The sequence below is a fragment of the Brachyhypopomus gauderio genome, chromosome 1, assembly GCF_052324685.1.
Source record: "Brachyhypopomus gauderio isolate BG-103 chromosome 1, BGAUD_0.2, whole genome shotgun sequence".
Taxonomy (NCBI): Eukaryota; Metazoa; Chordata; class Actinopteri; order Gymnotiformes; family Hypopomidae; genus Brachyhypopomus; species Brachyhypopomus gauderio.
In genome coordinates this window covers 49,340,756-49,364,579 of record NC_135211.1, presented here as the reverse complement: position 1 = coordinate 49,364,579, position 23,824 = coordinate 49,340,756, and the positions used below count along the sequence as shown (strand labels likewise).

At 47.5% G+C, this 23,824-nt stretch overlaps 1 protein-coding gene across 3 annotated transcripts in view; it reads right to left on the bottom strand.

Annotated features, from left to right (window-relative positions):
* The window catches only part of LOC143523547 (WD repeat-containing protein 19-like), a 37,271-nt gene that overhangs the window by 871 nt on the left and 12,576 nt on the right, over positions 1-23,824 (bottom strand). The window contains exons 21-37 of one of the 3 annotated variants that reach the window (XR_013133397.1): positions 23,695-23,752; positions 23,451-23,597; positions 23,068-23,150; positions 22,871-22,954; positions 22,569-22,715; positions 20,422-20,546; positions 19,535-19,644; positions 18,273-18,341; positions 18,068-18,145; positions 17,367-17,463; positions 14,331-14,455; positions 14,001-14,082; positions 13,717-13,867; positions 12,860-12,983; positions 12,694-12,770; positions 9,768-12,548; positions 77-201 (exon numbers count right to left, since the gene is read on the bottom strand). Coding sequence is in view for 1 of the 3 variants with exons in the window: in XM_077018081.1 (XP_076874196.1) it covers positions 12,437-12,548; positions 12,694-12,770; positions 12,860-12,983; positions 13,717-13,867; positions 14,001-14,082; positions 14,331-14,455; positions 17,367-17,463; positions 18,068-18,145; positions 18,273-18,341; positions 19,535-19,644; positions 20,422-20,546; positions 22,569-22,715; positions 22,871-22,954; positions 23,068-23,150; positions 23,451-23,597; positions 23,695-23,752 (1,669 nt within the window). In the remaining 2 variants the exon portion in view is untranslated. The other 2 variants (XR_013133398.1, XM_077018081.1) reach the window with 2 other exon arrangements.

Below are 23,824 nucleotides of genomic sequence, written 5' to 3'. Positions count from 1 at the left end.
TTATCTATAAATAAATTAAACACTATGAGGTTTAAATGACATGCACCACTCCATTTAAAACAGAAGACATACTTACAGGAAAGTTGTGAATAGAGGCTGGAAAGAAATAGTGTATTGAGCCAGCTGCACACTGCATGGTCTCTTAAACAGATAGAGTGGGCGGGGTCTGATGAAGTGGGCAGGTTATGATAGCTGAGGTTTCTGGAGAAATAGGATTGGTCAGTGGGACATCTTCAGTCATGCCTAATACAGGTAAAGTATGAAAAATTAGACAAATTTCAAGAATAATGGCGAAAGACTTGACTCCTTGATCAATGGTTTTAGAGTGCTTCAGTAACGCAGTAATGGTTGGTTTAATTTTTTTTACTTCTGCAATTTTAAAGCACAGAGACAAAGTTAAAAACCCAGATGTGAATAGCGGAGTTGATTAGAATCTTTTACTCTTTCACTTTGACAACATCCTCCATTACTTGATCACATTTAGCCATAAGCTCCACCTCTTTGAGAAAACTGTCATTGTCTGGTTTGTTTAATATGTCAGTGGATCCCCTAAACGCCATGTTTCTTTCAGCTAGGGACTGAATTATCGCCACCAATCTAATAAGAACTTCATGCCACCACTTTCTCTCAGCCTCAGCAAGTGCCATCTCCTGTTTATCTATTGTTAGCACCTTTTCAAGACGAACTTCTAATTCTTTCCATGTTGCCATGGGTCTTTAGAAGGTGGTTTGCATTTCCCAATCCCTTAGCCCTTCTCTATTCAATTTGTAATCTCTCTGAGAAAAATTTTGCAGAAGAAGCAGTATGAACTCATTCGTTTTTGTTTGTTTTGTTTGTTTTGTTTTTTTATTCATCAGAGACAATGCACAACAAATACATTAACCTAAAAATCTGGAGAAATGTAGTGTGCCAGGTTGTAGCAATATGCTAATACATTTTTGACTACATTAGCCAGCATTTATTAAGACTCTTGAAATAATCATGCTGACACCTGCTCCCATCATTTTGTTTGTGAAACTGTTCTTGATTTGAAATGGTTTCTGAGACCAAACTCTCTTCTTATCTTTTAAGTCAGTTCAGTGGGCCAGTCATCAGGGTCTATTTGTGGAGCATTCTTCCAGATGCCTGATGATGCAGCTTCACTTGTTCACTGGTGGACTGAGGTGAAGGGGACAGGAGTCTCTGATGCAGCTTCACTTTGGTGTAGTGAGGTGGAGGAGACAGGAGTCTCTGATGCAGCTTCACTTTGGTGTACTGAGGTGGAGGGGACAGGAGTCTCTGATGCAGCTTCACTTTGGTGTAGTGAGGTGGAGGGGACAGGAGTCTCTGATGCAGCTTCACTTTGGTGTACTGAGCTGTAAGCCCTTTTATGATCTGTAATGATTATTGCAGTATTAGATTCTGTGATTGGCCCTTGTGCTTTGTATCAGCCAATTAAAAGTTCCTGTTGTAGAAACATATTCAGTGTAGCTAAATTTTTCAAGTTGTTGATTTTCTACTGGGTGTGTAAATGAAACAAAAACATTTTTCCCAAGCAATCCTAATCTGAATCTTTTAATTGGCACATGCTACTACAGTCCATACTACACAATAAACTGAGAATGATATAGGATAACTAGTGCTGTTAGTTCACATTATTGTTTATATTTTAGAATCCCATTTAATATAAATCTTTTCAACTTCGTAAACGTGGTAAAAATCCGTAGTAACCATATTTTTGTGTTTTTTATATATTTTTTAGAGTCAGTTCAGTTGTCATGATTGTTGAAGTTCAACTGTCAAAATAAAGAGATTGAAAGTATGTATTATGGCTGAGCTTTTATTATTGTTTTTATTGTTTTGGTTAATGTTTTTACATTGTTTTAAATGTTGTTTGTTAATTTATGTAAGTACACCATTCCTTTATCTGCTGAAATTAAAGGTAACTGTAAAATGTTTATGCAAGCTGGAATTTAAAGACCAAAATAACCACAAAAATATTTATGTTTACAGAAATGTATTGTAATATTGGTAGTTTTAACAGAAACTTAAGATGTTAATACATCCCAAGCACCGTAAATTAATAGGAAAGAGTAGCATATTTATTGGACCATTGGATGTTAAATTAAACACATAACTTTTAAAACTACAAAACTTTTGGTTTATCTTAACATGATATTGTTTTTTATTATGGTATATAGTCTGTGAATATTATCAGATGAAATAAAAGCATAGATCTTTGAACACACTAATCATAGACTTTTATATAGGGTTAAAAATATATAATTTTACATTATTTTTGTGTATTTAAAAAGCAGAATCCAATGATTTTAATGTTGAAATCTCATTGATAAACAGTACATTGTAAGTTTGTGGGTTGACCAACCAACATTTAACAGTTTTCCACTGTTACAAGTTTATAGGATATATTCACAGATTACCTCTGTTGACACATTTTAATAAGATTTAAATGACAGTAAATTGAGTTAATTTGAATATATATTTTTGTTATTTTAGTTTAAAAGATCTGTACTTTGACAAGTTAATTTGTAGATTGTTTAAATAATACCATGGAGTAACCTAATTATGCTGTTATTTTAACATTCTAGCCGTGTTTTCTTACAACGAAAATGTGTAATTTTACTCAAATTTGGCTGTGAAATTCCAAAGAATAAATACAGGAAAAATCTGTAATTTTACAGTAATTCATTGTTGAATTAAGTGTGGTATTTTACTGTAATTTTACGGTAACTGGCAACTTTTGCTGCCGAACATGTTACCGTTTTTTTACGTCCTTTTTTTTTACTGTCACGGTCACAGCTCCGGACCCTTCCCTGTGGGCGTGCCACTATGTCGTCTGCGTGTCGTTATGCCCATGTATGTACTTCCGTGGGTGTGGGTTGTTCGTGAGCGTGTTCGTAGTCGCACCTGTGCCTTGTCTCGAGATCACGAGGGTTTGTGTTATTCACCTATTTAATGTGCGTTCGCGCAGTGTCTTGTGCTCGTCTTTGTCTAAAGTTACGTGTCAGCGTGAGTGAGTGTTTGTGTGCTACTTGCGCTCCGCACCAAGCTATTTCGTGTTGGTTCCAATAAATGTTGATTGTGCACCGTAATCGTCGTGGTGTCTGCCTCCTGCACCCAACGTTACAGAACGACGAGCCGAATAAGAAGTATGCCAGGATACGCCACCCGTGCCCCAAAGGGGAAGAGGAGAAGCCGACGTCACCACGGCTCTTCCCCGGTTCGGCGCCGCGAATCCCCTGTCACCGAGCAGACCATGCAGCAGCACCCCATGTGTGCGTACTTGCTGTGCGCGGCTCGAGAGACGGAGGACGAAGAGAGGGCAGACGGTATCCGCCAATCCGCGGTCCGCATATGGAGAGAGTTGCACCCTCCCGCGTCCCTAGGGCGGCCACCCAGAGCGGTGGGCAGCAGCGGATCGGAGGACAGGAGAGCACCGCCCCTGGACTTCCCAGAGGAGGAGTCCAGTGAACCGTTCATGGTGGGAGTAGGTGCCTTTGCCCTCACTCCCCCCGAGGATGAGTTCGGGAGTGAGGACTCCGGAGAGGAGGAGAGTGAGGGTGAGGCCAGCTGCCCTTCCCCCACGTCAGCGGCTCCCCTGACGTCGGACGAGGAGAGGGAAACCAGCCCCACGCCATCGGTCTGCTCCGATGCCTACGAGCACCCCGAGAAGGCGGAGGGTAACGTCAGTCCTCCCCCATCTGTGTGCTCCGACTCGACGGTGTACTACGGAGAGGGGGAGAACGTTAGTCCCCCTCCGTCTCTGCACTCCGAGACAACGGTGTGCTACGGGGAGAGAGGGAGCGCCAGCCCACCTCCGTCCGTTGGTTCATCGTCCTTGGTGAGCGAGGACGAGAGCGAGGAGAGTGAGGGAGAGAGCCTTCCGTCAGTGTGTTCGCTCCCGACAGTATACAAAGGGGGAGGGAGCGGACCGGACAGTCCGCCCAGGTTGGAGAGTGGGGAGTCCTGTGGGGAGGAGCCCATGGACCACTCCCGATGTGAGACCCCCGCACGGTCCATGGACTGGAGCGTGGCCGAGGAGGAGATGCCGGCGATGGACACCACCCCCGATACCGGAACCAGGGGAGGCTGGCCTGGCAGAGGAAGGGCTTCCTACGGGAGGTTCCCAGAGAGGGTGGAGCAGCGCCAGCAGGCTTATAGGGCGGCAAGCCCCTACGGCACTCCCGGAGGAGGTAGCCGCGGACCAGGGAGGACAGTTGCCGCGAGACACGCTGGTCGCACCGCCTCCAAGCGGGAAACAGGTCGAGCTGCACCTCGCGCGCCCACCGATAGTGCTGCCCCTAAGCGGGCGACCAGTCGCGCTGCACCTCGCGCGTCCGCCAGACGTGCTGCCCCTAAGCGGGCGACCAGTCGCGCTGCACCTCGCGCGTCCACCAGAAGTGCGTCCCCCAAGCGGTCGGCCAGTCGCGCTACACCCAGCGCATCCGCTAGCCGTGCGGCACCTGGCGGTGAACGGGCGGAACAGGCGGGAGGTGTACCGCCTTCTGCAGCGCCTCCAGTCCCCGGAGCTTTCTCTTCGCTGCAGGCTTTGCCTAAGGCGGGGAGCTTGGCTCCGATGATGAATGTTTGTGTACCGGTGTTTTTGTCAGTCCCAGTGTTTCTCCCTAATCCACTGTTCCCGTTTGTGCCCTTTGTGTTCAGCGTCCCTGTGTGCATGTTTGTGACTGTGCCATTGTTTAACGTATTCTCCCCTGTCTTCCCAGGGAGGGTGTTCTAGAGCTGTTCGCGGCGGATCCCACCATCGGGGGAGACGGCTCTCGGAGGCTCGTGAACCCGGCGGCTCCGGACCTGCCCGTTGGTATTGGTTCGGGGCTTTTCCAGCTACGCGGGAAGCTCCGGGAGTAGCGAGCCCCTGGTGGAGGGTTCTGTCACGGTCACAGCTCCGGACCCTTCCCTGTGGGCGTGCCACTATGCCGTCTGCGTGTCGTTATGCCCATGTATGTACTTCCGTGGGTGTGGGTTGTTCGTGAGCGTGTTCGTAGTCGCACCTGTGCCTTGTCTCGAGATCACGAGGGTTTGTGTTATTCACCTATTTAATGTGCGTTCGCGCAGTGTCTTGTGCTCGTCTTTGTCAAGTTACGTGTCAGCGTGAGTGAGTGTTTGTGTGCTACTTGCGCTCCGCACCAAGCTATTTCGTGTTGGTTCCAATAAATGTTGATTGTGCACCGTAATCGTCGTGGTGTCTGCCTCCTGCACCCAACGTTACATTTACAGTGCACAGTTGGTGTTGATGTTCTTTTTAACAATTTCAGAGGAGACGTATACTTAACTGCGGAATAGCCTCCTTTTACACACAATGCAGACAAAGTCTGTATCAAAATATTACATCAGCATTGGTCAGACTAAAAGTAAATAAACCCATAAACCCCCAAGGGTTAATATCACATGCATTCTCTTCATTAAGACGGAGAATAAAAATTTTAGTTAAAACCATGCAAATAAAAAACTTGCTTTTGAATAATAAATTGATAATTTATTATGAATTCAATTTACAATTTAGTACATATAGCTCTATCTGCTGGAGACATCAACCTGAAAGAATTTAATGGAAAGTAACAGAATTGCAAGGCACCAGAATTTGTGTTGTTTTTACAGATTATTGGCCTCTACATTAAAATATGCCGTGAACATGAAAATGGTCATTTTCTGTTCGATATTGTATTCATAGGTTATCCCGATCAAATTAGGTCATGTTAAATTAGTAGCAAGTGATGTGGCTGATATGAAGTCATAAAACAATATGGCACCCAGGGATTAAGCATGCAGCTGTGGTGCATGACGTCCCACTTCGTTATGATGTTACGGGTCAGTTGGAGCTCATAGGATCTCTAGACTATTACTAGACAATTACTAGACTATGAATAATCCAATAACTTATAATTGTGAATTATATTTCTTTAAAATGTCATTTACTTTGTGTCCTAACTAGAAGCGTCTTCAACTAAGGATTTTCAGTCGAATCTGATTCGCCAGATTTTCGCTTTAGTCAACTAATAGTCGAATCAGGGTTTTTTTTTTCTAGAGCACCTTAAACGGGATCCCGTTCTCATTCAGGACTTTTTTCCACTTCAAAGTAAAAAGCTAAAACACTCAGATAAATGAATAAACATGGTAGGTTGGCTTTATTCAGCTTTTATTTATTTATTTTTTAATGGAACGTTAAAGAACATTAACAAAAAAAAGTCACCGTCAGTGCGCAGTGCGCTTATCGAACTATCAGAGGCACTGTTGTCACGTTGTGGGGGGGCCCCCCTACCGGTCGCCCCCGGTTACAGCGGCAGTGGTCCTGTTTTTGGTCACGTGATGTTCGTCCCTCAGGTGGGCGGGACCCGTGATCCGTCTCACCTGAGGGTCGTTTGTTCGTCTATATATGTCTTGTCTTTGTACCAGTTGACTGCTGGTTATTATTTCCTTCATTTGGAACAATGCACGGGTTTTTGGTTTGCACACTTTCTATTAAACCATCCTCTTTCCCTGAGACTTGGCGTGATCGCTTCCTTTTTAGTTGCTCACACCTGCCCGTCACAGAATAACCAGCCCCTTCGGAAGCCGCCAGTCTCTCTTACTTTCTCCATCGTTCGTGGTCATGTCTCGTGGTAAGTGTTGGTCTACGTGCTGTGTGTTTGTCGTGTATTGTCTGAGAGAGTGTTGAGTCTGTCCCCACTCGTCCCGCCATGTTTAAATGTTGTTTGTGTTTAAACCCGTCACACGGCGGTGACTAGAGCTGGGGACCAGTAGACTCCGCTCTCGCCCAGCGAAACTACCGGTGCCTCACATTGCGCACGTCCGTTATCGTCTGTCTGTGTGTGTGTGTATGTACGTTGTGTTGTGTTTTAATAACGACACGGACGTGAGCGAGTGTGTGAGTGTGCCGTGGTGTGTGTGTTTCGCTGGTGGTGTTCGTGTGTGTAATTAGACGGGTCCGCCGATGCGTGCTGCGCGCTATAACGCATGTGACGCGAATCTCTCGGCTCCTTTCGCCTCGCTCACCCGATATCCCGCGGTGACGGGGGTGAGCGACTGCGAGCCCGAGAGACGCGTTGCTGTGGGCGTGGCGCGCAAGCCGCTCGTGTATAGCTCTCTCTCTCCAAAGATCTACGGATCCCGTTGGGAAAACGGTGAGAGAGAGAGCTGGAGTAGGCGCGTCACGCTCCGCAGAGCGCGCGCATCGGTGGGTCCTGTCTGTTTGTTTGTGTTCTGTCTTTACGTGTTCGTTTTGTCCTAGAGTGTAGCGTGCTTTGTTTTATGTAATTCCTCTCTTGCACCCCTCTTCACTGTGTGTGGGGAGGGGCCCATTAGAGGTCCCGTGCCACTGGAGGTGGCACGGAGGGCATCTTAGGTGCGTATATGTTATATGTTGTGTTTGTGTTTTTTGTTTTGTTATTCCCCAGAGGGGCCCCCCCTAAATATGTTTTTGGGGGGGAGCTATGGGGTTCCTGAGCCACGACATGTGGCTCAGAAGGCACTGCTCCATTGGGAGAACTGGCCTTTGGGAGGGACCCCTGAGCAGGGAGGAGCCCCTGTACCCCTTTGTAGGCTGAGGATGCCTGGGGTGTATGGACAGGGTGTCTCCTCATGCCAAGAAGGGGTCCCCTCCCCCCTGGGTATAAGGGGGTGCAAAGGTCAGGGCAGTGCGTGTTATATGTTGTGTGTCGTCTGTGTGCGTGTGTGTGTGATGTGTTGCAGGTCGCTCCTGGTGGTGGACTGCGGCACTCCCGGACCTAGTGGGGTCTCCAGGAGGAGACCCTCTCCTTCGAGCTCGGGGTGACCAGCGTGTCCCTGATGCAGATTGCCAGGGCCCTGGTCTCTGGCGCTCCTGGGTTGGGTGGAGGAGTCCACCTTGAGATGAGGGGCCCCAGGAGGGGTTCACTCCCCAGGAGTCTGGGGTGACCCCTAGCGAAAAGGGCAGGGGTCAGCTCCGAGCGAGGAGGTAGGTTCGGGAGGTGGTTGGTAGAAGCCGTGGCCGCACCCCAGTGTGGTGGCCTGCACACATCCACACCTGTGACGTGTGTTGGGCTATGTGCTCCCGGTCCGCACTCAGCGGTGGGGCTTAAGCGGCCTAAGGCCGGTTAGGGCGCGAGGGCCCTGTGACCGACCGGGGCGTGGTTATCGTCTTGTTGAAGGCCCAGTCGGTCCAGGGTCCCGCCCAGGAGGCGAGCTAACCTATGTGTTTTATGTTTTCAGCTCCAGGACTGCAGGGAACGGGTCCCTGCCTTGTCTGCGTCCTGTGATGAGGAGCTTATATGTGTGTTGTGTTTCAGCTCCAGGACGGCAGGGAACGGGTCCCTGTCTTGTCCCCGCCCTCCCGCCCCTTTGTTGTGTTTTGTGTGCTGCCGCTGTAAGCCGCACATCCGGAGGGGAGTGCGGCTTTGGTGGGGGGGTCTGTCACGTTGTGGGGGGGGCCCCCTACCGGTCGCCCCCGGTTACAGTGGCAGCGGTCCTGTTTTTGGTCACGTGATGTTCGTCCCTCAGGTGGGCGGGACCCGTGATCCGTCTCACCTGAGGGTCGTTTGTTCGTCTATATATGTCTTGTCTTTGTACCAGTTGACTGCTGGTTATTATTTCCTTCATTTGGAACAATGCACGGGTTTTTGGTTTGCACACTTTCTATTAAACCATCCTCTTTCCCTGAGACTTGGCGTGATCGCTTCCTTTTTAGTTGCTCACACCTGCCCGTCACAACTGTGCAAAATGTAAAAAATATATTAAATAAAATATGTTACGGTTAGGGGTTCTGTGTTTTCTGTGTATGCCTGCCTGAAAATATTTAAAAAATTGCCACAACAGCAAAAAAATTATAAGTAAAGGTTCAAGTAACGGGGTTTAAAAAGCAAACAACAACAAAAAATTTTTATAGGTCTATTTGCCGGATTGCGACGACACGACAAACGGCTGAACTGTTTTTTTTTTCTTGACTTACGCGTATTAAATGGTATGCCATGTTGGTTGTTGTCGTGTGAAATTAAACACGTTCATGACATAACTTGCTCTTTACTTTGTTTGATTCATCTTTATCTTTTTCAAAATACTCCCACACTTTTGAAGTTTTTTTAGTAGCCATTGTAATCTCGGCAGATGCTCACTATCCTGTAGCGTGTTCAGCTCTGCTCATTTGGATTGTGCAACTGCAGGGTGTGATTTATTAATGTGTAGTAAGGAAGATGCCTATTGTTATTTTTAAATATTTATTAAAAGAAATTAGGGTATATATTTAACTAAAACAAAGACATTTCATTTAACACCTAATTCTTAGCAGCGTCCTTGGGCACCCCCATGCAGTTAGAATGGTTCATTCGACTATGACGTTCATAGTCGACTATAGTCGAATCAGCGACTATTGCAGGTCACCCCTAGTCCCAACTTTTTTTTTACATTTGAGAACTATTGTACTTATTAGAATAAGGACATTTTACAGTCAACACTCTTACATCCAAGCCCTGCCACAGAATTCTGATTAGTCCTTGTGGAATGTTTTTGTTGTTTTAGTGCTGTGCAGGAATACTACGTGGCAACTTTTGTATGATTTACATTATTGTTATTGCAGTTGCAGCCAAACAGAGGCTAAGTATAGCATGTGATGATGAGATTGGGTGCAAAGTGCCTTTGAAAGCATGTCTCAAGGCTAACTGCATGGCTTGTATAAAGGGAGAAATGGATCTCTCTCCCACTGTGCTCCACAAGGTCGCCCCTTGCAAGAAAAGAGTTAGCTGGGCAGCGTACTGCTTGGTCTGGATGGGAGGACCTACCAAGCCAACCAAGAAAGACACCCCTTGGACAAAGGCAAGACCAGCTGTGAAGAGTGAGGACTTGTGGTCTGATCTGACCTGAATCAAAAAAGAGGAAGAAGTTAGGATGCGCACCAAAGTCAACAGGATGAACGCTGAGCATGGGATACAGTCCAAGGTCTACAGTGCCAGGGACAGGCGACGGTTGATTCTGGCCAAACTGGCTTTGTGTAACAAAGCTGACTTGGGTATGACTGAGGTCTGCAGTACTCTTAAAAACAACGAACTCCTGAAAACCAATGTGTCCATTAAAATTGAGCAGAAGGACATGGGTGATATGGCCAAGAGAGAGAGAGAAGAGTGCTGACATGATGCCTGAGACTTAAAGCAAAGGGGCAGCCCAGACAGAAGTGAAAAACACAATGGGCAGAATGGAGAAACTGGTCCTACATCAACAAGACCACAGTTCCTGCTTCTGCCTTGACCTTCTTGGCTAAACCTACCAGCAGAGCACTGAGGTAGGGGCATGTAGCTCCAGACTCCCTGTGAAAGCAGCTACCCCTAGCATTAGGCCGAACAGCCCAAGTATCTCACCAGTAGCCCCTACATCCACTGGATCAGCACTCACTTGGGATGCTGGGACTTGTCTCCCAGCAATCACTAACCTGAGTGAGAATGCCCAGAAACTCTTCCAGCAGGGAGGAGCTTGTGAGCAGGTACGCTTGTGGAATGGGAATACGGCTCTTCTGCTCATTTCATAATCTTAGCGAAGAATCATTTTAGCAGTCATGTTAACATTTCTGTTTCACTAAGGAAGGTAACGACATGAGTAAGGAGGTATTGGAGACCCAGGCTACCAGCAAGAGTGTCACAATCAAGATGTCTGAAGATTCATTCATCGTTAAGAAGGGTGGGGTCCTCCAGTTAAACCTTTCTCCAGAGGAGCTGCTAGAGCAGCTAGCACTGAGGAGAAAGTCAACTGCAAGACCAGTAAAAGACCAGTTACTGCTTTGATGGGTGAACACACCTCCAGGAACTTCAGGAACAGAATTCATCCCTGTTCCAGAACACTTCATTCCTAGAGGTGCTTCATCAGTGATGATAAGTGTACAAAGCATCATTTTAGCAGAGATGCTCCAGTTCAGGTATGCGGGAAAGGGCTGGGGAAAAGAGTGTCTTCCACTGTTTGGATGCAATGTACCATTTTTTGAAAAATCATATTAGCAACAGTGTTGGAATCTGGAACAGATGAGGAAGGTGGTGGTGGTGGACAAAGGAATACAATTGAACAGAGGAATGGAGAGGAGAAAAAGAACTATGAGGTAAAAAAAAAAAATGTAAATATGCCATATTTTGTCAATTGTGATTTTTCACAGCAATCGAAAATTTTCCTCCGCTTTTTACCCATCTGTGCAGTTAGAACACACACACAAACACACACACACACACACACACACACTAGTGATTACTAGGGGGCTGTGGTTCACACGTGCCCAGAGCGGTGGGCAGCCCTAGCCCGGCGCCCGGGGAGCAGTTGGGGTTAGGTGCCTTGCTCAAGGGCACCTCAGTCATGGCCTCAGGTCTGGGAATCGAACCCACGACCCTCCGGTCACAAGACCAGTTCCCTACCACCAGGCCATGACTGCCCCATGACTGTGATGTTCAGGGAATACAAAATAGAAGAAAAAAATGGTGGAGGACATGAGGTTTAAATATGAACTATTACATGCAGCAGTTCTGCATTTTTGAAAACTCATCTGAGGACTGAGAACCAAGACTTTGAGTGACAGGAATATAACTTATGAAACCAGCTGAGATTTTTCAGCCATTAAGATGTGCTGCACAGTCGCCTTCCCTTACAAACTGTATTTGTTCTGCTTTGTTACAGGCTGCTCTGTTTACTGTCTTGCTTTTGTGCTAAATATGGCAATAAGCAACAGTAGAAACAAGAAGCACTCCTCATCCCGATGTTCCCAGGACAGGCTTGACTACGTCAGAATATTCCTTTGTAATAAATTGCAATAAAAATGGCAAAATGTTTATTAAACATTTTTTACACATGGATATGAATGTGTTTTATGACTTGTTTATCAGATTGTTGCATTTTGTGATCTCTCATTTTGTGAAAAATTATGAGTAATTATCCAGCTGAGGGCACGATTGCACAAAATCGCAGCTGCACTTTCTTTTCTTCTCAGCAATGCACAATTCCAAATGTTCTCAGACCAGCTGCTGCAGTGAACCCCGTGCTGTTAATCCCTGGGTGACCAATTATGGGGGTCTTATTTGTTTCTTTTTGCCATGTTTGTATCGAGACTTCTGATCAGGGTTTGTGTGTTAAGGCTCTGGGACAGGAACCAGGAACACATCCACTAAAGTAACACTAAAGTCTCCAGCCAGCCAAAGAAAACGAACCTGCCTGATGAGTGACAAGTGTCAGAACCTCAGGTCTGTCTCAAACACACTCAAACACTGTGCAGAGATTAGACCACAACCCAGATAATATCCAGTCAGGACACTGTGTGTGTGTGTGCGTGTGTAACTGTGTGAGTGTGTGTGTGTGGTATGCACACATATTAGCACTGTTTGATCTATAAAAATAATGATGTAATCTAATTATAAACTTGTGTTTATGAGAGCTGTGTTTCTGTGTGTGTGTGTGTGTGTATGTGTGAGTGAGAGAGAGAGTGTCAGAGCTCCGTCTGGTCTTGCTGGAGGTATCTGGAGCAGTCAGAGATCTTCAGCTGGCTTGTGCTCACACTCTCAGAACACATGGGGCACGTTGACTCTGTCTCCAAGAGCCTAATACACACACACACACACACACACACACACACACACACACACACACACACACACACACACACACACACTGGTCATCTGGAGAGCGGCGTCACTGAGACGCGCTGGTGTAAAGGTGGAGAATGAACAGAATGAGATGACCTACTCTGTGAACTGAGAGAGCAGAGCAGGGAACTGGCAGTGAGGACAGACACACCAGTCCTCCTTCACCATGTGACGGCCCTAGGACACACCGCAGGACGAGGGTGTTAGAGAGCGTCTTCTAGCACGAGTGTGTGTGTGTACGTGTGTGTGTGTGTGTGTGGAGCTACCGTGGCGATGCAGTAGGGGAGGTTGTTCTTGCAGCCGGGGCAGAGCAGCTCACAGTCCGGTAGGTTGAATCCACAGAACGGACACGGCGAGTTCTCCTCCTCCAACTCCGACGTGTCCGGGCGTCTGGGGCAGCCAGCAGGACATATGGTAGCACAGACAGGATGTGCAGGACATATGGTAGCACAGTCAAGATGTGCAGGACATACGGTAGCACAGACAGGATGTGCAGGACATACGGTAGCACAGGCAGGATGTGCAGGACATACGGTAGCACAGGCAGGATGTGCAGGACATACGGTAGCACAGACAGGATGTGCAAGACATACGGTAGCACAGGCAGGATGTGCAGGACATACGGTAGCACAGACAGGATGTGCAGGACAGGACAGGACACATAGAAACGCACACAGTTCTGTAAGTGTAGTAGTGTGATCGGTGGTGTTGGCGTCAATGACGTTGGGTGGCGTTAGTATTTGTTCAATAGCGAATGTGAGTGTTCAGTGGTTCGGTAGCATCAGTGTTCGGCAGTGGACTTTGTGGTAGTTTTCAGTGGTGTTGGTGCACATGGTTCAGTGGTCAGTAGTGAAGCCTGTGCTGGTGTTCAGTCCGAAAGCGTGGTTCCGTAGTGGTGTTCAGTAACCAGTGTTCAGTTTTGGAGTGTCGAGTGGAGTTCAGTGGTATGGATGTGTGTGAATCAGTAGTGGTGTTTGATAGCACTGGTGTTCAGTAGCAGAACTTGATGGTGCTTTGTGGTGTCTGCATTTGTTTTCTGTAATTAAGTCAGGGGTGGTGTTGAATGGTGTCGGTGTCCTGTGTTGAGTTTCTGCTGGTGTTCGGTGTTTGTTGGCGGTCGTACCGGACCATGGCCTCAATCTTCTTTTTGTATTTAGGGTCAATCTTGCTGCGGTACTCTGGTCTCATCAGCATGGCTGCGAAGCTGAATGACGAGTTCCTCAGTCCAGCACGATGGCACTCGATCACGGCCGACGTCAGGATGGGGACGATGTCTGGGGTGAACACATACAGACACACATCCAAACATGTTATGTGTATTCACCTCGAAGCGCATGTGTGTGTGTGTGTGTGTGTGTGTGTGTGTGTGTGTGTGTGTGTGTGTGTGTGTGTGTGTGTGTAACTCACGCGAGGGGAATTTGCTGATGTTGTTAGAGACCCGGATCAGCATGCGTGCCCCTTTTAGATGGTCTCCTCTCTTCACATGGATCTGATAAATTCATCACATCCTTGACTACTGTGTCTGACAGCATAAACCAACATCTTCAACCCACATTAATCCAGCAGATTAATCACCGGCAAATGACACAAGCAGGAATAATGGAAGAGCTCCAAATACAATGAAATCGGAAACACCCACATCTGCCATCCAAACCATCTCAGCACTTTGAAATACAGTAAAATACAAAGTCCGAAATTCTATGTGCTTGCGTTTGCGTGTGTGTGTGTGTGTGTTACCTTCACCAGTATGTAACTATGCAGTATCATCAGGTTGGTGGCCATCTCTGCTGGTATCTTGATCTTCTGGGTCTGAAGCTCCATGTACATACTAAACAAGACATCATGGGCATTCCTGTAATTACCTACCCACACACGCCCACACACACACACACACACACACACACACACACACACACACACACACACACACACACACACACACACACACACATATCCATGCATGCACAAACACCCACACAAACACAGAAATGTAAAGCAGTAATTTAGATTTTGTGAAAAGAGTATAGTTTCAATATAACATGTATGTATAAAACATGGAAATCAATATTTAATACAATAAGGGTTTGTCCATCCATCCATCCATTGTCATCCGCTTTGTCCGGGTTCGGGTCGCGGGGGCAGTAGCCTAAGCAAAGAGGCCCAGGTTTCCCTCTCCCCAGCCACCTCTTCTAGCTTCTCTGGGAGGATACTGAGGCGTTCCCAGGACAGCAGAGAGATATAATCTCTCCAGTGTGACCTGGGTCTTCCCCGGGGTCTCCTCCCAGTTAGACATGCCTGGAGCGCCTCCCTAGGGAGGCTCTCAGGTGGCAACCAGACCAGATGCCCGAACCACCTCAACTGGCTCCTCTCTACGTGGAGGAGCAGCGACTCTACTCCGAGCCTCTCCCGGATGACCATGCTCCATACCTTATCTCTAAGGGAGAGCCTGGACACCCTGCGGTGAAAACTCATTTTGGCCACTTGTATTCACAATCTCATTCTTGCGGTCACTACCCAAAGCTCATGACCATAGGTAAGAGTCGGAACATAGATTGACCATTAAATCGAGAGCTTTGCCTTTTGCCTTTTCAGCTCTATCTTCAACACACCGGCCCGGTACAGTATCCACAATACTGCAGCCGCAGCACCGATCCACCTATCAATCTCTCATTCCATCCTTCCCTCACTCGTGAACAAGAACCCAAGATACTTGAACTCCTCCACTTGAGGCAAGGACCCAGAGATTCCCGACCCAGAGAGGGCACTCCACCCTTGTCCGACTGAGTACCATGGTCTCAGTTTTAGAGGTGTTGATTCTCATCCCGGCTGCCTCGCACTCGGCTGCAAACTGATCCAGCAAGAGCTGTAGGTCCTGGTCTGATGATGCCAACAGGACCATATCATCAGAATCGGTGACAAAGGGCAGCCCTGGCGGAGTCCAACTCCCACCGGGAACAAGTCTGACTTACTGCCGGCCATGCGAACTAAGCTCCTGCTCCGTTTGTACAGGGACTGGATGGCTCATAGCAGTGGGCCCCATACCCTATACTCCTGGAGCATCCCCCAGAGGAATCCCAGAGGGATACGGTCGAATGCCTTCTCCAAATCCACAAAACACATGTGGACTGGTTGAGTGAACTCCCATGCACCCTCTAGGTGTGGTCCAGTATTCCACGATCAGGACAGAACCCACATTGTTCCTCTTGTAACTGAGATTCGACTATCGACCGGACTCTCTTCTCCAGAATCCCTGCATAGACCTTACCAGGGAGGCTGAGGAGTGTGATCCCCCAGTAGTTGGAGCACACCCCCCCGGTCCCCTTTCTTAAAATGGGGAACCACCACCCTGGTGTGCCAGTCCAGAGGCACTGCCTCGATGTAGATGCGATGTTGCAAAGGCGTGTCAGCCAGGGCAGTCCCCCAATATCCAAAGCCTTAAGGAAGTCAGGGCGGATCTCATCCACCTCTGGAGCCTTGCCGCCAAGGAGTTTCACAATTACCCTGGTCACCTCAGCCTGAGTGATGTCGGGAACCACTTACCCCTCCTGAGTTGCCTGACGGTTTGCCAGAATCTTCGCTGAGCCAATCGATTGCCGTCACGACCATACATGTATAAAGTATTAGAGACCCATACTTCAGTAAAAGTACAAGTACTCTATCAAAAAAGTGACTTGAGTAGAAGTTGAAGTGTTCTTTAAAAGCTTTACTTAAGTGGAAGTACAGAAGTATTCAGCATTTTTTGTACTTAAGAATTGCAAGTAGTTTATTCTAAAATTTATTACTCAAGTACTGAAAGTAAAAAGTACAAGTATTGTGTTTTGTATTAATTTAAAAAAAGAAGTCAAAGTTTGATTATCAATTTTTTATATATCACTTACAAATCAAAGGTGTCAAAGACCAAGAATACAAGTGTTCTGTATGTAAAAACAAGTAGCAACTAAAAAAACTGGGCTTAACACTTCGTACACAAAAAACAGATAACCTATGCCCCGCTACGTCGTAGGTTTGATGCAGAAGTACAAGTTCATGTTCATGCTCGAACATGGTGTTCATTATGAACAGACTGTGATGAGCACAGAAGTCTAATAAGAAAACACTCAGGTTCAGATCGGAGAGGCCATTCCTCCCAATCACACACTTCCAAGTCTTACTGTCGTTGCCCACATGAGCATGGAAGTCCCCCAGCAGAACAATGGAATCCCCAGAAGGGGCACCTTCCAGTATCCCATCCAAAGACTCCAAGAAGGCCAGGTACTCTGAACTGCCATTTGGTGCATAAGCACAAACAACAGTCAGAGTCCGCTCCCCAACCCGAAGGCGCAGGGAAGCGACCCTCTTGTCTACCGGGTAAAACCCCAACACACAGGCAGCAAGCCGGGGAGCTATAAGTAAGCCCACTCCAGCCCTCCACCTTTCACCCTGGGAAACTCCTGAAAAGAATAAAGTCCAGCCTCTCTCGAGAGGATTGGTTCCAGAACCCAAAACTGTGTGTCAAGGTGAGCCCAACAATATCTAGTCGGTATCTATCAGCTTCACACACCAGCTCAGGCTCCTTCCCAACCAGAGAGGTTACGTTCCTTGTCCCAAGAGCCAGCTTCCGCAACCGCGGATCGGTACACCAAGGCCCCCGCCTTCAGCCACCGCCCCATCCACAATGCACCAAACCCCTATTACTACCTCTCCCACAGGTGGTGAGACCATGGAAACAAGGGTTTGTGTTTAGCATTTTTTACACACACACACACACACACACACACACACACACACACACACCTGCTGACTGCTCTTCTCGGGCGATGATGATGGCGGTCCTTGCACTCTCCCTGTATTGTTTGAGTGCCATGTACAGCTGGAACAGATACTTAGCATCCTGGGAAAAGGGGAGGGGTCACACATACATTAACCAATCAAATTATTTTATGCATATAAAATATGCATCCTAATACACAGTGCAATATACACAAACACCAAATGAGTCTATCCTATTACAGTGAACCACTCACACACACAGACACACACATGCACACAGGATATTAGACTCCATATGTAACATATGGAGCAAAGAAGCAAAGGAATCGCACACACATACATGCACGTATGTCTACTGGCTAACCACAAGGGGGCAGCAACACCACATGCAGAGGGTTACTCACGGAGAGAGACTACATGCAGAAAGCGACAGGCGTGGTCAGAAACATGTAAGAGTTAATGAGTGAACATGATCAAAGCCAAACAAAAAATGTAAACAAGACAATAAACATAAAACATAAATAAAGACAAAAGGCCAGTCATGCTATTCTGGTCAACAATGAAAGGAGTCTTAAGTTGTGATTCCAGCCTCTGTTCACTGTTACCCAAGCAGCATTTAAGACCTTTAAGGATGGTTCTAATCTGCCATTAATCGTGTCCTGTGGTGTAAAGGTCAAGGTCATTTTTACACGGCTGACGAGTGGAGCTGCCAAAGTGCATTTTACCTTTGGAATCCCATCACTCTCCCCCATCAGGTAATCGATGAGCTGATTGGTCAGCGCTTCATCCTTGGCTTCTCCTACCTGTCGTAACACACAGCCCATGTTACTGTCCTGAGACGGTGGAAATGGTATTTACCACCACGGGCTTTCAACACGACCACGCTAGCGTTAGTTCATCAACATCTCAAATTTTCCAATTCATCCTCACCGTCTCAATGGCCATTTCAATAGCCACACTATCATCAGTATTGGGACACTTCAGAAAGTGTTTCAGTGCCTGACAGAGAGAGAGGAGAGAGAGAGAGAGAGAGAGAGAGAGAGAGAGAGAGAGAGAGAGAGAGAAAGAGAGAGAGATCCATTAGAATAATACCTTGTTAATAATGCAAGTTATGCAAGCAATGTCCTTGTGCATTCAAACATTCAAATCAAAGGGCAAAAGGGTAAATGAGTTTGGAGAAATGTAACAGGCAGAAAGTGAGTGAGTGAGTGAGTGAGTGAGTGAGTGAGTGAGTGAGTGAGAGGGAGGGAAGGAGTGAGTGAGTGGGAGGGAGGGAGGGAAGGAATGAGTGAGTGGGAGGGAGGGAAGGAGTGAGTGAGTGGGAAGGAGGGAGGGAAAGAGTGAGTGAGTGGGAGGGAGGGAAAGAGTGAGTGGGAGGGAGGGAAAGAGTGAGTGAGTGGGAGGGAGGGAGGGAGGGAGGGAAAGAGTGAGTGAGTGAGTGAGTGAGTGGGAGGGAGGGAAAGAGTGAGTGGAAGGGAGGGAAAGAGTGAGTGAGTTGGAGGGAGGGTGGGAGGGAGGGAAGGAGTGAGTGACTGAGTGAGTGGGAGGGAGGGAGGGAGGGAGGGAAAGAGTGAGTGAGTGAGTGAGTGAGTGAGTGAGTGAGTGAGTGAGTGAGTGGGAGGGAAAGAGTGAGTGGGAGGGAAAGAGTGAGTGAGTGGGAGGGAGGGAGGGAGGGAGGGAGGGAAAGAGTGAGTGAGTGGGAGGGAGGGAAAGAGTGAGTGAGTGGGAGGGAGGGAGGGAGGGAGGGAGGGAAAGAGTGAGTGAGTGAGTGAGTGAGTGAGTGAGTGAGTGGGAGGGAGGGAAAGAGTGAGTGAGAGGGAGGGAGGGAAAGAGTGAGTGAGTGGGAGGGAGGGAAAGAGTGAGTGGGAGGGAGGGAAAGAGTGAGTGGGAGGGAGGGAGGGAGGGAGGGAAAGAGTGAGTGAGTGAGTGAGTGAGTGAGTGAGTGAGTGAGTGAGTGAGTGAGTGAGTGAGTGAGTGAGTGGGAGGGAGGGAAAGAGTGAGTGAGTGGGAGGGAGGGAGGGAGGGAAAGAGTGAGTGAGTGGGAGGGAGGGAGGGAGGGAAAGAGTGAGTGAGTGGGAGGGAGGGAGGGAAAGAGTGAATGAGTGGGAGTGAGTGAGTGAGTGAGTGAGTGAGTGAGTGAGTGAGTAGATGGGTTAGTGTGTGAGTGAAGAGGTGGAGCGCATGTCCCTCACCCGGCTGTACTGGCCACACTTCCGGAAAAACTTCCCAGCCTGCAGGTGCTTCTTCTCCCCCTCAAAATACAGAGCAATGCTCTGGTAGTCCTGCACACTGGCATCAGAGCCTGGAGAATACACACACACACACACGCAGACAGACACACACAGTTAAGGCTGAATTATACTTTCGCGAGTGACCGCAGCGCACGACTCCGCATACCTCGCGTGAACCTCCGCGAATGGCGGAGGCGATTATACTTGTCGCACTCACATTCTTTGCAGTGTTTCAGGTTTGAAAAGTGCTGGAATTTAGGCTAAAGTACTTGAAAATGCTTGAAATTGTAACTACTTCATTTCACAACAAATAGCTATCCGACTGAACAGTTCTCTTGTATTACGTTAACAAATATAAGCGTCTTGTAACTCTAGGACGAAACATGAGAGAACGTGAAGATGTTTAGATTAGGCGTTTTGAAAATAAACAACCATTAAATAATGTGATAAAAAAGCTAATTATTTCGAATCATTTAGAGTATATGTATAAATATTTAACTTAATTTAACTTTGTTCAATGCGCTGAAGCGCAGCGCGCAAAGTTACAAAATTCGAGAGGTGCACGACCTCGCGAATCGACAGCACGTGAGGGCCTCGCGCACGGGCGGAGCCACCGCAATTACGTCATTTTCGGCGTGCGGACCCAAGTATAAACCTAGCTTTAATCACACATGATGTTTCTTTCACTTCCTCTAGGAGACTACTTTTGAAAAATCAGACATCTAATACAGTTAACACACAACTCATCGACTGGCGCCCATTGGCCACTGGGCCACTGGGACACGGAGGGCGTGCCACTCCCCTTGGAGGGCATGCCACTCCCCCAGGGAGGGTGGAGCCATGCTCACCCATGATGTCTGCATAGACCTCCATTTGGCCGTGGCGCTGGGCCAGCTGGAAGGCCTCATCGCCACATCGGGACAGCACCAGGAACTGGATGGCTGAGGCGTAGTCGCTCAGACGCAGGAAGAACCTGTGGGAGATGTGAGAGATGGGGAGGGGCGGGGCAAAGCAAGTTACGGGGCAGGGCCTTCTCACAGGGGAGGGGCCTGGATGCTGGCTCAAGCTTAGCCAGAGTCAATATTTAGCATAAATAAACACTGACTAATAACTTAAAATGCTGGCATATTGACTGGGTTCAATATGCATGACAATGGGCTTTAGACAATGAAAAATGACTGACTGTAGCTTTAGGGCATACTCACACTAGGCACGGTTTGCTGGTTCCGTGCTGGGGCCCGGTTATCCCCCCTCCCCACTCACCCTCTGGCCTGCACTCACACTGGCTTCGTCAAGCAGGCCCGAGCACGCTTACATCATCACAATGTGACTTTATTTGGAATAAAAGCGCGCTCGCACAAAACTATGGAGTTCACGATTCTCTTTTTATTGTATTTTTGGAGTCGTTTTGGGAGTGCAGAAACACAGTGCATGCACAGATTTATCGATAATTTAACACAACGATTGTCTGCTAATCGCTTTGCCGCCATGACTGTTTAACGTGAGCGTCGCATCACTGACGTCATATTTGAGTTCCAGCAAAATGAACCAATCACACGAGGCACCAAGCGGGCCCGGGCACGGATAGCGCTCACACTAGAAGCGAACCCGAGTCCATGCGAATCGTGCCCTGGCCCTCCTCTTCAAGCGGGCCCGAGCACGGTTAACTGGGCCGGGCCCGGGCACGGTTGGAGCGCTCACACTAGCCAAACGAACCATGCTTCGGCAGGGAACCGTGCCCGGGCCCGGATCACAGACCCTAGTGTGAGTACGCCCTTAAACGGGATATTGAAGCAAGTACTACACTCACAATATATAAACGGTACTATCAATATAAAGACATGGGCCATTGTTATAATCAACTTAAGTGAGTGTTTTCTGTAATATTTGCTCAAGCAATTAAAGATGCTCTTTGTTTTATGATGCTTTTGGGTAGGGGTGTATTCAACTAAGGATTTTCACAGTCGAATCTGATTCGTCAGCTTTTCCCTTTAGTCGACTAATAGTCTAATCGGGTTTATTTTTATATTTTTATTTAGAGCACCTTAAACGGGATCCTGTTCTCATTCAGGACTTTTTTCCTCTTCAAAGTAAAAACCTAAAACGCTCAGATAAATGAATAAGCAAGGTAGGTTGGCTTTATTCTGCTTTTATTAATTTACTTATTTATTTTTTTATGAAACAATAGAGAACATTAACCACCAGTGCGTATTGCGCATATCGAACTGTCAGACAGGCACTGCGCAAAATGTCAAATATTTTAAATAAAATATGCCTGCCTGCCTGAAAATATTAAAAAATTGCCACACAACAGCAAAAAAATACAAGGAAAGGTTCAAGTAACAGGGTTTAAAAGCAAACAACAACAAAAAATGTTTATAGGCCTACTTGCCGAGACGCACCGCGACGAGACGAGACGACACTACTGAAACGACAAGCTTTTTTTTCGCCTTACGCGTTTTAAATGGTATGCCATGTTGGTTGTTGTCGTGCGAAACGAAAGACGTTGATGACATAACTTGCACTTTACTTTGTTTGATTCATCTTTATGTTTTTCAAAACACTTTTGAAGTTTTTTAGTAGCCATTATAATCTCGGCAGATACTGCGCGTGTTCAACTCCGCTCATTTGGATTGTGCAACTGCAGGGTGTGATTTATTAATGTGTAGTAAGGAAGATGCCTATTGTTAATGCGCAAACATCATTTTTAAATATTTATTAACAGAAATTAGGATGATTTTATTTGACAAAAGGCTATATATAACGAAAACAAAGACATTTCATGTAACAACTAATAGCTGCATCCTTGGGCACCCCCATGCAGTTAGAATGGTACATTCGACTATGACGTTCATAGTCGATTAGGGGGTATAGTCGACTATAGTCGAATCAGCGACTATTGCAGGTCACCCCTACTTTTGGGAAACAGCTCTGTTCAGTAATTTCATTAAATTATGCCTGCCTGCCTGCCTCCCTCCCTCACTCACTCACTCACCTGGCAACCATCTTGGCTCCATCGATGGACTGGGTTTCCCGGACGATGCGGACCGCCTCCTCCGGGCTGTTCAGGTGCTCCAGCAGGACACGGATCACGCTGTCCCAGTCTCGGGCGTTCTCGTAGGCCTGCGCCGCCTCCTTGTATCTGCACGCCGTGGGAGGAGCAATGAAGTGGGAGTGGCAAAGAGCAAAACAGGTCATGTGACTGAACCACTCTGGTGCTGTTTGGCTGTTCAGATGCTGCAAGGTTCTCATTGAAGGCTCTGTCTGCTATGCCCGCCCCCTGCAGGCCACACCCACCTCCCATCTGCCTCCATGGCCTTGGCGTACTGCAGATGAATCTTGGGCGAGCTCACTTGGGGCAGCAGCTCTCCGACCTTTGCCCTGTGATGCACAAGTCAAAGGTCAAAGGCCCACACCCTTAGCGACTAATGTCAGGAGTAAAGACCGTTGAATGCACAGTATGTTGGAGCAGTGAAGTGCTTCGTTGGTCGTACCAGTTTTTGCAGCGGATGTAGAGGCCGGCGGCTTTATCGTAGTACTGGCCCTTCTCATAGAGCTGGGCTGCCTCGGAGTGTTGCTGCAAGGCACGAGGGCACACGCCTTAAAGTCCATGTGCTGTTCCTCACCACCAAACCCACTGACTTATTTAAACACCCACTTCAAATGGAAGACCAGAATGAAGCTAATGATGCTAAAGCTAAGGGACCAGGAGATGCAAACACACACTCAACACACACTCTCCAAAATGGCTCATGCACACACTCACGCACATCACGAATACACATGCATGAAGTCATACACACACGCGCACACACACACACACACACACACACACACACACACACACACACACACACACACACACACACACACACACCTTCATGCTCTCCAGAATGGCTCCACACTCCTTCTTCAGCGATCTGCTCGGGTGTTTGACGGCCTGGTTGGCTCCTCTGCGGATGTCCCCCATCCGGATGGACATGCGGGCCACTCCGGCCAGACAGCTGTTATCATGCTCCTGGAACTGTGCTCACACACACACACACGTGATGCATTACTACACTGGTTCTGTACTCAGTGAACCGATAAACCCCAACCATGTTTGGCAGGCTTGCTCTCACCTCACTGACTCCAGTTATGCCCTTCTCATAGTGAGCAAGTGCGTTTGTGTAATCTCCACTAGAGGGCAGCAAACACAAGGGGAGGAGAGAAACCATTAAAAACCTAATGCATAAATACACTACCAATGAT